This window comes from Amphibalanus amphitrite, unplaced genomic scaffold (genome assembly GCF_019059575.1).
Source record: "Amphibalanus amphitrite isolate SeventyFive unplaced genomic scaffold, NRLGWU_Aamphi_draft 000507F_arrow, whole genome shotgun sequence".
Lineage (NCBI taxonomy): Eukaryota > Metazoa > Arthropoda > Thecostraca > Balanomorpha > Balanidae > Amphibalanus > Amphibalanus amphitrite.
The window spans coordinates 102,115-115,299 of NW_024882001.1; the positions used below are offsets into that span (position 1 = coordinate 102,115).

Sequence of the window (13,185 nt, forward strand, 5' to 3'; positions counted from 1 at the left end):
CAAAAATATGTTTTGATGTGATTTATTGATAACCGCAGCTGCAGTAGAAATGATGCTCTGGAAATGAAAAACGGCGGATGATAAATTTCCACCAACGTTTTAATTCCGACATTGCCGTACTATGGCCATACGGTATAAAAAAACGACCAGCATATGAAAATCACGACACCATGCCAATGACATTTAACGATGCATCACATGCTCACGGAGCTTACACACAAAGACAAGCACTGTTATTAAGAGCTGGAACTCGTTTCAGAGTCCGAATCTGCGCGTTTCGCGGCACGAGATTTGGCTTCTGCCTCACTGTCGCTGCTCTCCGAGCTGGAGGGCGAGCTGCGCCTCTGCTTCACCCTCCTCTTTTCCGTATCACTGTCACTGCCCGAGGAGCTAGAACTCTTATTTTTACTAGCTCCACCACGCGTCACATCACGATTGTCTCGGGCATCGCTTTGAGATGCACCCGACCTGCGTAAGGCGTCCCTTCCACCCTGCCGACTTCCCGATCTAGACCGGCGGCTTCTCGAGTCCCCGCGACGGTCCCCGGATCTAGCAGGCATCTTAGCACTCGCATGTCTATCACGAGACCTGGAACGATCCCTCCTAGGGTCTCTGTCTCTATCAGCTGATCTGGAACGTCGCTTTTTGGGCTTCTCTTCTCGGTCACTGGAAACTGACCGATTTCTTCTAGAGGCCTTACTCCGGTCGGTGGATCGAGAGCGCCTGTTTCTAGATGTCTCTCGGTCATTTGACCTGGAACGTCTTCTTTTATCCTCTCGATCACCCGACTTCGAGGATCCCCTTTTGGGATCCTTTCCTCGGTCACGTGACCGCCTTCTACCAGTGTCCTTCCCTCGGTCACCTGACCTAGAGCGCCTTCTAGCTGAGCCTTTTCCACGGTCATTCGACCTTGAACGTCTTCTTTTATCTTTACCTCGGTCATCAGAGACGGAGCGAAGTCTGGAATCTTTGGGCCGACTTCTGGATCCGGAACGTCTTCTCCTGGATTCTCTCTCGTCGGACCGAGATAGTCGTCTCTTCGAGTTCCCTCGATCAGTTGATCTAGACCGCTTCCTTCTAGAATCCCCTCCTCGGTCCCGGGATCTCGACCTCCGCCTGGAATCTTTGGCGACATCAGGTGAGCTGGAGCGTCTCCTCCCCGACCCTATGTCGCGATCGCCGGATCCGGATCGTTTGCGACGCTCAGGAGACCGTCTCCGGGACCTGTCGTCGCCGTCCCTCCCTCTGTCAGCACGCCTGCTGCCACCTGTCGGCGAGTCGCGGCGGCGATCGTGCCCGCCTCTGTGGTCGCGATGTGATGGTGTCGGTTCGGGTTTGGATCGCTCAGAGTGGCCGGCGTCACGTCTGCGAGGTTCATCGTCCGACTCAGACCGATCCCGCTTATGTTTCTTCTTTCGTCGCTTCTTTTCATCAGTTTCCGACTCGGAATCGGAACGGTCAGAGTCCTTCCTCTTATCCTTCTTCTTCTTTTTCTTTTTCTTCTTCTCTTTCTTTTTCTTCTTCTTGGCGTGTTTGAGCTTCTTCAGCTCCTCGGCGTTGAGTGATTTGAGCGGCGTCTCGTCATCCGTATCGTCGGAGCTTGTTGAACTGACGTCCAGGACGCTGTCCTGAGCACACAGGGGCAACACGCATTCAGTTGCCGCTGCGATTATGAAAGCACAAATGCCACTGCTTGGAGCTGAGAACTGTATATTTACGTTGAGTAGCAAGCAATCTATATGAGCAAGCCTAGGTATCCATTATATGCCTTTTACTTTCTGGCCTTTTGGGCTGATACTTAAGTGCTCAAGTTGCGCCGTATATTATACCATAGACTGCTCTATATCAATTGTCTAAGATTATAAATAAGAAGATATATAAATCATAATATAGATTATTGAGTAAGATAGGCACTACCTGTTATATGTAAGGATGTTAGCAAAACCCAGCCATAAGCTTCCCTAGAAAAATGTCAAGCCCGCCAATCGTGCAAAAGTGATGCAGTTTAATGATAGGTGTATGCGACAGGTGACGCATGCGATAACCACATAACCTTTCAGGCCATTATTTCAAGGGGATGGCTAAAAAGCGGACAATTATGTTTAAATATTTCAGCTGCAAACAGCTGCATGCTGTGTTTTATGGATTATTCGTCCATAATCCTCAGCCGAGTTAGCATGCTGTCGAATGTCGATATATCCAACTCCAACATCGGAATGGAAAGGAACGGACGGCAAAACCAGCGTTCAGCTCCAAATACAGACAATTCAATCGACCCATATCAGCAGCGACAGGATGCAAAAAAAAAGAAGAAGAAAAGTTAGACTAAGGAGCGTGGCTGAAATGGACCATCCAGGACGAGGGACGACACCCAATTGCAACCACCAGTCTTCCCACTGCACACACGCATCATACGACCCAACACCGATCTGAGGCAGCAGTACCCCACTAGCGGCAGGACCTACCTTGGCTGTGGTGACCTGGATGAAGTTTCGGCACTGAAAGGTCAGGTGGCCCGGGTAGCCACACTTCTTACAGGCCGGCCGGAAGTTTTCGGCGGAGCCATTAACTCCGACCACACCCGCCGGGCGCTCCATGAAACCTGGGTGAAACAAATGGAGTGATCGGTTAAGAGGAAAACAGTAGGCAATTAAGGTAATTAATTAAGAAATTAATCAATTAAAAAAATTAATTAAGAAAAAATTAAGAAATTTCCTAGGTCTTAGTAGTTACTAGATAGTATAATGGTGCCAATCTAATAATTAAGAATCTCTTATGAATGGGGGAGGAAATGAAATGGACTGGTTACAAGTGAGTGAGCAAAGTGAAAACTTCAATAAAATAGCAGAAATTTCTGAGCTCCTATAGGCCTGGTCATGGGGTTGCTTTCGCGGGGCTTATATATCCACAATCACTGGACCGATTGACTTGCAGGCAGTCTTTTTTCTGGGGTAGTTTCATCCCTCCTTCCAAGTATTGGACTAATTCTGATGCATGTGGTTGACCCCCCCCCCCCCCCCAATACACATGTCAAATGCATAACAACTGCAATAACTCGTAATTGGTAATTACTAGGCCAGTTGTGCCGAAACTTTAAATACATGTAAGCGCCCACTTCACAATGCATTTCCATGTAAAACAGTTAGGGTGCTACTGCATGTGTCTCGAGAACAGGTGGGCTGATTGTGCTCAGCTTTGGTATATGGTTAGGGACCAGCAAGTAGGAGGCCATGCAAAAGTCAGTTGGAGCCCCCTCTGCACAAGCTTAGGTGCAGGGCATTGCGATATCAATATGCACATAGCACACAACCATATGTGCAGGGTTGAGGGTGATGCCTCTGCATCTCAAGAAGGGCTGAGCCGATTGCCTCATATTTGGCACACCACTATTCACTAGATATGATAACTGTAAGCTAGGGTAGGGTGTTGTAGCTGTGCACAAGTCACTTGGTAGTTGGTACCCTCCCACACTCCTGCACATGCAGGGCTCACTCTTCCTCGCTTGTTTGTCACCCCCAAAGGCATCTTACTGGTCTTTAAAGCAGCAAAGAAACAAGCACCACAACAACAACAAAGCAAATCAAGCCACAAAGCAAATCTGCTTAAGTTATCTACAAAAAATATTAAATCAGCTAGCAGGTCATTGTCCTCAGTCATCACAATTACAATTTCTAGAGGTCATATAAGTGTCAAAAATGATTAATTCGTGTTAACTATTCAATAACCAGGCAGATTCACCTGAGGGCTGTTCACGGGCCCTGTGTGCAGTCGGACCGTACACAGGCTCTAAGCTCTGCCCACTGCATCCCTATTAGAGGTGGCAAAATGTGGACCCGAGGACCCAGTCCAAAGAACCAGTCCAGACCGGTTCCTGGAAATTTTCTAACGGGTCCAACCGGGTCCTTCCATAAACTATACATATTGCACACTACACATTATTGCAAAATATGAAGTGAATGTTTCTTTGCACACAATAGTTCGTGAGTATTCCCAGTGGGAAATAGGCTGTTTTACTTGATGCAACTAATGATACCTACAAGTAGTTTGTATTAATTGACTTTTGGGGAACAGGTCCAACTGGTTCCGATTCCAGCTAAAACCGGGTCTGACTGGTTCCAGAAATGTCCAGCCGGGTCTGGTTCGAGTCTGGTTCCCAAAATTTTCATCTTTTGCCACCTCTAATCCCTATGTCATCCCCTCCATCACCGCACACAGCGATTAGCGAACGCTGTGGTCGGTCGGGACCGGCCACAGTGACAGGGGACCGTCCACCGCAACTGCCTACCCATCCCCTACCCCCATGCCTGCTGCACACACCGCACACACCACACTCAGCAGTTTGCGGTGTCCGTGGGCCAAGAACACCCACCCCTCTGCCCCGGGCTAGGCAGGCTTTTTACAGCTATTTCAATTTTAGTTTTTTCCCCTCTGAAGCCTGAAGGTTCAACCATTGCCATTGACCCGAGGTCAAGTTTGAGAACAATACTCAGAAAGACCTGTGAAAGTTTATCAGTTGGGGAAACTAAGAGGTGAAGATAAAAAATTGATTGGTCAATAAATGGACTTTTGATGACCATATATGGGCATAAATGCAGCCCCCGCTACTAAGGGTGAAAAACGGTATAACAAGCCGGTACTTGCGGTATCCCGTCCACCTAACGGAGAGAAAAGGCTTCCATTTCCACCAGGAATTAGCGTGATTTGATGAAATTCGGTGAATTGACTCGAAAATGGCGATAGGAAAACGGCTTTTCTGCAGGTTCTGGGCGTCACAATCAGCTGGCCATTCAATAAATGGATTGGTGTTTTGAAAGAAAATTGTGAAAAGATTTAATTTAATTACAATAAACAAAGATATTCAATTTTAAAATAATAACTTAACCAAAATAAGAAAAACCATAAACAAAATAATGAAAATAATAACATTTTTTAACCACGGTACCACTTACATTTTTTGACGCGTCTGTTTCAATCCACCACATTTGCCAATCACTGTTTGACCTTGTGTTGTAGCTCTGCGATTTAGAGCTGCCAGTGAATTGTGCACCGAGTGAGTGTAGGCCTTGTGTGGTTAAAAAACATTATAATGCCTTTTTTTCATTTGAATGCTAGGATGCATTGAAGAGATGAAGTTGTCTGATTTTATGACCATATATGGTCATTGCCCCAACCACTCCAGCCGTTGATTGGCTAATCCAATTTTTGTTTGGTTCCTCATAGTTTCCCCAACTGTAATCGTCGGATGTTTCGAAAATTGTTGAAACAGACAAAATGGTATCAGTGCCGTGCCGGTGAAAGCAGCGAAAAATGTAAAAATGAAGGCAATAAAAGCCGGTATCCACTATCCGTGTCAACAAGTAATAAGTATTAAAAAAAAAACACCATAGGAAATTATACATTACCCGATGATTGTCCAAAAGGTTGCTGAACTGAGCCCACGAACTGAGGATAACAATAAATACGTTCTCACAACAGCAGCTTTTTTGGCAAGTTTTTTGGCTGCAATCGCTGCAATGCCGACTTCTTGGAAATAGCGATGGACTTGGGTGGATGAATCACATCTGTTCATTTTCCGACACCGGTACATTTTTATCCTGGTTGCCTAGCAATTACCTTGGAAACCTTAAATTTGGCAATTATACAGCAAGTTGCTAGGCAACACCAGTACATTTTGAAAAAAGAGCACATATTGCACTTCGCAAATGTCTATACAGCGCCATTTACGCCTCTTCTTTGTGAAAGATGCTGCATGAAAATTAAATTATAGTGTCAAGTACATACATGCGTTTCAATTTTGATGGCGATGCATCAAGGCAACCTAAAGCAACACACTTTTTTTATTTGAGACTCAAACAATTCTCACCAGAAAATATAAACGAAAATACTTCTGATGTTCATTGTCACTGCCCACAGACGATGATAGTCGGGAATGTTATTTCCGGACCCTGAATTCTACCTTGAAACGATTTTCAACCTTGCCATTCGCGTGTTGGCGGTATCCAAACTACCATTAATCCTCGTCATGCTTTTAAGAGCTCCGGATCCTCTGTTCCTTCTCACAGTACTAAAACGATCATTCAACTCATTCACTCTATATTTGTCACGCCTATAAATAGGTATACAAAAACAAAACTGCAATTTGTTCAAAGTACAGGGACCCGCAGTTGCTTCTGTACACACTAGTATTTCAGCGTATTCTTTGCCTGTGACACCGTTGGAGGCGAATTGGGAAATTATTGTGTGCTTATTAAAACCACCATCTGAAGGGCTTTAAAATGATGTGCTGCTCTCCTAATTCAGTGAACTTTTAATGGCTATATCAGCAAAACATTGTTTTCAGCGCTTTTTCCTGCCCCATTCCTTCTGAAACCTGGAACCGCTTATTCCATTTACTCCTGCCATCTGACGATGGTCGTGCTGACTACTAGTTCCGGCGCTAGTTACTGCTCCAGTTTTGCACCCGGCACAAACTCAGGCGGCACCGGGCCGCCGCACACTGGTCGGAAACGCCCTCACGAGAGGCCACGGGCGATTCCGGAGTTTCGGATTATTTTTTATATAGATCGATTTGAAATTGATCAAATTATTATACTTAGGCCAAAAAAACTAATCCGGGTGACCAAAAATAGCTGTAATCAGCCCCCGAAGATGGGTTATCCCAGAACTCGGAAACTGACGCGGAGCAAGAGGTTTCTTGAGCCGGATATTCAGAGTCTTATTGCTGATAGACACCAAATTGAAATCCCACATATTATGCATCAAAATGTTCGTTATGAAGTTGCCGACTGGTCAGTGCAAAATTTTTGGTATACTTTTTCCCTAACTAAGATGTACTATAGCTTTTTTATGAAGGCTCTCCTACAGTGATTCTGGAATATAACTGCAAAGTTTAGGTAAGGAAACAACAGGTAGTCCCATCTAGTTCCACTCTGATTTTTTGTGAGATGAAGTAGTATTTAAATTTACACCAGGGCAACATAAAAGCTAACTGCGCATTTTTGCGCAAAATTTGCAGGAGCCGCTCTTCCTACCCAACTACCGCCCGCCCCGCCCCAGTTTCGGCTCGGCCGCCGCGCCCGGCTTACGCTGACCTGTGTGGCCTGCACGCATCCATGCGTAGTTGACTGGTCATTAAAAACAGATGCGCTTGAGTTTATGAATTTTGTGAAAAGCGCGTTTTATGTATGCATTTATGTATGTATTGACATCAAAAGCCTTCCACATATTGCGTGGCGATTACGGCTTGCATTTAGAGAGCCTTGCTATTGACAACCATCACTCGGCTGAAGAAAGTGGAAATTGAAACCTTCGTGAATATAAGACGCTGCAAATATAGGACACCTGTCACTGACGTCGGGTTACCTTGGGCCGTCTTTTTACATTAGATCACAATTCCGGTATTTAACCCTGGCCGGACCGATTGGTTTTCTACATTGACCGGGGAGGGTTGGTACAACTCCCTCGCCGTTGCGCCTGTAATTGAGCTAGAGCCTCGCGGAAAAAAACACGCCTGTGTGCCGTTATAAGACGCAAAAATTAGGTACTACCCGATTTTAAGGTCTTAGGTCAGCCAGTGACCTCTTAGGTCAGGTAAGTGCCACAAGGCACGGGCTCGGTTTTAGGTTAATTACTTTGCCAAAAATGGTCGCACTGCCGCGATTTTGGCATAATCGTGTTTGTCTAGCTCAGGCGCGTTGAATGCTATACTTGGTGTTCGGGTGAAGTCAACTTAACCCTCGCCGGCACAGGCCATTTTGCGTCCTTCGACGGCACAAGGGGGGGGGGGTACGACCCCCCCTCGCGTTTGGCCCCTGATCGAGCTAGAGCCTCGTGGAAGAAAAACGAGCGTGTTGCCCGTCACGAGAGGAAGCCGATGATACCCAATTTTGGTCCTAGGTCATCGGGTGACCTTCCAGGTCAGGTCAATGACCCGAAAACCGGGAAAATCGGGACCTGTTAGAAAGTCGTAAATTGTGGCTGCTATGTGGTTTTCCGGGGTGCTGATCACGAATATCGTATTAGTTTTGATCAGAGATGATGTCTTTAAGCATTTAGACCAGGTCGGGTCAGGTCAGGTCAGGTCAACCGGTAGGGGTTGTGACGGGTATTCGTAATACGTGTCAACCGCCTCTGACAGCTTCGTAACACGTTACGAAGGCGCCAAAACTATTTCGTAAATGTTCAAATGGTTGCTAAATTCGAATTCAGCTCCAAAAACTAGCCTAGAAACATGTAAAACTCGAAAAAGTGAACCGAGGTCACCCGAGGTCACCGAAGGTCAATGACTTGACCTGACCTTCAGGTGACCTTGACACCCATCCTAATGTATGGGAGCAACATCAAATCACATGTTTGAACGTTTGAAACCACGAAAAGCTTGCAAACGCGCGGCTAATGCGAGCCGACATACGCCGAATCGCGATTTCGGCCAAACATGGTCACGGAAAAGAGGTCACAGGTCAAAGGTCATTGGGGTCAGGGTCATGAAATTTTCAGGTTAGGTGTAAAATTGATCAATGCGAGGGTACTGAAAGTTTCGTCGCGATCGGCCGCTTTTTACGCGAGTTATTCGCGAAAAACCTTAGGGGGGGTTGCATCCCCCTGTGCCGGCGAGGGTTAAGGTGTTAACCTCGGGTCAAGGTCAGGTCGGAGCCCCTCAGGTCACGAAAATGGTTGAAGGAGGTCATATCGCATATCATTCGATTCGGCAGGTCTTCCTGAGTCCAATGGTGGCTTTCCCGACTCTCTAGCTCCATCTGATCAGGAGTTATTGACGAAAAACTTACATGGCCTTAGTGACGTCATAAATGACGTCACGCAAAGTCAAAAATGCTAAAGTCAAGCACTGGACCTTGCAAGGAGTGCATGAAACCATTCCCGGTGCCCGAATAGCAGCTCCCAATTTCCCTTGTTGACTTAAAGTGGTGCTAGATCCTGTATTATACTCAATTATGACGTCATAACTTAACAGATTCACGTCATATATTTAGTGCTTGACATCCAAATGATAGCTTACATATGACAGAGAAGGTATGCAAAGTTTTATGAAGTTTGCTTCACTAGTTGTGGAATAATAAGCAAAAAACTTTTGCGGAAAGGCCGCTGGCCTCTCGCTGGAGCGTTTCCGACCAGTGTGCGCCGTGGCTCGACCAGTGAGGGTCGGACCGAGCCGACTGCCTGGGGCGCGGTTAGATCGGACGCCCTGCTGGGGAAGGGGACGGGAGTGAGGGGGAGGGGAGGAGGTGGTCACGTGGTCCGTCCAAGCTCGCAGACGGCCTGTCCTGCGCCCAGCCATGTTCCGTGATCCAAAATGGCACGAGAGCTGTGGAATGCCTGGAGGAGACGCTTCGAAAGCGAACTTCAGCAGCACTAATTTACCATATTCTGTGGAGATAAATGAATATTATCTTAATGCAGAAAAAAATGTATGCCCAAGCTGTATAGGCTGTATCTTTTTAAAAGTTGTAAATAGGATTATTCTTAGGGACAATTATAGGTTTCGTATACACAGTGAATTGTGTTACATTGAGCCGTTTCGCTGTTACGGTTACTAACTGAAGAGTTATCCTTTTTTCTCACAGGAAATGACAATACAATAACAATACGAATAAAACCAGACGTTTCGCACAAAAAAGCGCCTCCGTCAGTGGCAAGAAATAAGTAATTAGGCATACATGTTTTCTTTCGCTAAAATCGATGAAGTAGTTATCTTTATTTTTTAAATCTTTTTAGCAGTCTTTTAAGCGCATCATGGAAGCTTATAAACATTTGTGTATTTTATCGGCAACCCGGCTGGCCAGACCGAGACGGTGCCGCATATAGTTCTCATCGATGTTAAACCTATACACTTATTTTTCTCCAATATTGTCATTGTCCGTGAGAAAAACATACTCTTATGGACTGGTCTCAGTTCATGTAGAAATTGTTGCATATTCATCAACACAGATAAAATGAATATTAGCCCTCACCACACGGCACACATTGATATAAGTAGATGTAAGTAGACCGCGCCCCCTGTTTTTCACCAATAACTCGCGGCAAAGCGAAGGATTGCGACGATTCTTTGGTGCCCTGGAGTTAATCAATTTTACAACTTTCCAGAAAATTAAATAGCCCTTATTATTTGTCCATCTTGTCTGAGAATTTTAAATCTTTGAACCAAATTACCTTTAACCCTCGCCCGTACGTTATGCGCCAAACTCCATATAGAAGCGGACATTGGGGTTCAGATTGTTATTATGAGTAAAATATAAGTCATTTTCTTCATTAAACGGTTGTTTCTCTATGCGGCGATCATTTATGAAGCACGCCACACTTAGTTACCAACGAGCGATATCATAATAGCTCCATTTTTGGCAGTATACTGGCTGCGGCCGAGTGCGACGGTGGCGCCGACTATCGGCTACTCGTGCAACTAGGCCTCGCGGTGGCTCCGGCGGCCAAACTTCAGATGAAAACGTCCCTGTGTGGAGACTTAACGATAAACTGAAAAATGCGATATAATGCAATTAAATTCAGTAATATGCGTTTACCCTGACGTATTTTTTACCAATATTCGGGGAGAATTGGCACCGGGATTTGGCAGGAGAAGATAAAATGTTTATGAACATTCCAAATTGTATTATACCTACATTGCATTGTCAAAATATGTCTCAATATATGCGAGACGTCGTGCTGTTTGCCGTAGTATAGCGAAATTGTTTCATGAAAGACTCAATACAAATATAACGGGAGTGATGTATCTTAATTTCATTTGGTGGTGCAAATATTTTTTTCTTCCATGTCCCGATCCCGGGTCGAATTTTTCTCTCCTATGGATAAAAAGTGCAGAGATGTGTTGCTCAGTTAGTGAGCTACAGCGTAGTATAGCGACATTTTTATGTAAGCTGCCTATTTTTTCATCCTGTGCTAGTTTCCACGAAAATCCGTGCATACACTGACCAATATTTTTTTCTTCCATGGCCAGATCCCAGGTCCAATTTTTATCCGCTATGGATAAAAAATGCATAAATATGTTGCTCAGATGGTAATCTACAGCGTAGTATAGCGACATTTTTATGTAACTACCCTATTTTTTCATACTGTGCTCATTTCCACGAAAATCCGTGCTTACGCTGACCAACATTTTTCTCTTCCATGGCCAGATCCCAGGTCCAATTTTTATCCGTCATGGATAACAAATACATAGATATGTTGCTCAGATAGCGAACTACAACGTAGTATAGCGACATTTTTATGTAACTTCCCTATTTTCTCACACTGTGCTCATTTCCACGAAAATCCGTGCTTACACTGACCAACATTTTTTTTCTTCCATGGCCAGATCCCGGGTCCAATTTTTATCCGCCATGGATAAAAATACATAAATATGTCGCTCAGATGGTGAACTATACCGTAGTATAGCGACATTTTCATGTAACTTTCCTATTTTTTCACACTGCGCTATCACCCATCAAAATCCGTGCTCTCACCGACCTTAGTTCTCTGGCGTTGCCGATAGGCGGCGCTGGCGTCGCGTCCCGCGCTATGGCCGCGCCTGGCGCATAACGAAACGGTGTTCTGCCACCTTCGCCCATGCAGGGGGGGGGGTGGTGCGACCCCCCTCTGGCGTTTGAAAATGGAGCGTCGTAGAGCTTAGCGGAAAAAACCAACGGATTGCTCTCAACGAGATCTCGCGATTGGTGGTATATTTTTTGGTCCTAGGTCAACATTTGACCTACTTATGACCGGTCAAAGGTCAAATTTTCGGAAAAATCTAACTTTTTCAGATTTCCGCGCCGATTGCGGCAAAACGGTAAGAGGTATCGACTTGAAACTTTCACTATCGTGATTCTTGATCAATTCTCTATCGTTTGGTGTGTATTTCGATGTCATAACTCTAAAAATGATGCGTTGGGAGCATCCAGTAACCTAGGATCTCAGCATTGACCGGGACATAAAAATAATTGGCTTTCTCTCGTCAGCGATGACCAGGACCCTCAAATCATCGGATTTCTCTCGTCACGAGCAGCTCGCTCTTTTTTTATTTTTCAGCGAAGCTCTGGCTATTTTTATCAAGGGCCGAATGGCTGAGGGTTTCTACGCCCCTCCGCTACATGTAAGACGCTGAAAAGAAATGCCTAAGTGGGTGAGGGTTAAATATCGATTGGTTTTTAAGTGCCGAAGCCCGAAACACTTTAATTTACTTCGATAGCAGTTTTAAGACCAACGAGCTCAAATACTATAACTTCTTGAACAATGTAAGCACCACATAAAATGAATCATAAGAGAAGCGGCTCAAGATTAAGGAGCTATGAGACACTTAATAAAAAACGGCATAGATTAGAAACTGCACCTAACTTGCACTGATTTTTAAACCTTTTCGTTGCAGACTGGTAGATTAAATTTTAGGATTGATTTCAGCTGATGCTCAAATGGAGCTATTCATTCGTTCATTCATGCGACCATCCAATTCCATTCATAAAAGAAGCCAGTGACAAAATTGTTCATTTTAGATAAGTGTGAAATACAAACTCAATAAAAGTTTAATGATACGGCAAATTTGACAGCTTTTATAATGAACAGACAAAAAACTTTAACAAATCAAAGTTGAGAGCCCCAAATAGGGGAGAGTGAGGTAAGATGAGCCAAGGGGCAAGTTTAGCCAACCCATGTTTCTCAGCTGGCCTATGGCGCTAATTGACTTGAGCTTCCATGTGCCGTTAGCTTACGATGTTCACGTCTTTCACGTCTTTCACGTGAGACGGCAACGTTCTCGCGCTCAGCCCCGGTAACATGTGGTATCACCCCTAATAACTAAGACATGTTTTGCCTTTAAAATGAGATGGTTGTTATCTGCGGTGCATGGTTATTTTCCTTAGCAGGTGTCAGCCATTAATCGAAAATGACCACGGGTGGGGTAAGATGAGCCATTTTCACCTGGGGTAAGATGAGCCGGATAAGCCATTGTTGTCTCCGCTGCCGAAAACCAAACTGAGCTGCGCTTGTTTCTGCTGAATAAAAATGGTAGGAAATTGTTTTTTCTTTGTTGATTACACAAGTTGTAAGCGATTTGCAGATTATCTGAAGGATAATATGATTTCTGCCTTGATAGAAAACTTGACGAGCTATTGGAAGGCTTTAAACAGTTACTTTTTGATGGAGGAAAAAACGTTGCCATAAGTATGTATGCCATGGAGTAAATAA

General features: G+C 44.9%; 1 protein-coding gene across 1 annotated transcript; it reads right to left on the minus strand.

Moving 5' to 3' along the window:
- Nucleotides 1-8: 8 nt before the first annotated feature.
- Nucleotides 9-5,540, minus strand: LOC122392939 (pre-mRNA-splicing factor CWC22 homolog). Its single transcript, XM_043388320.1, has 3 exons — nt 5,403-5,540; nt 2,466-2,602; nt 9-1,628 (listed from the first exon to the last, which is right to left on the minus strand). Exons 2-3 carry the CDS (start codon nt 2,595-2,597, stop codon nt 237-239), a joined length of 1,524 nt encoding a protein of 507 aa, XP_043244255.1. The 5' UTR covers nt 2,598-2,602; nt 5,403-5,540; the 3' UTR covers nt 9-236.
- Between the last annotated feature and the right edge of the window lie 7,645 nt (nt 5,541-13,185).

What these genes read in the sequence shown, in the direction of transcription:
- LOC122392939 (XM_043388320.1), bottom strand. Translation starts at nt 2,597, where the DNA reads ATGGAGCGCCCGGCGGGTGTGGTCGGAGTTAATGGCTCCGCCGAAAAC. An exon ending in TCCAGGTCACCACAGCCAAG is followed by an intron (nt 1,629 to 2,465) that starts GTAGGTCCTGCC and finishes CTGTGTGCTCAG; the next exon opens with GACAGCGTCCTGGACGTCAG.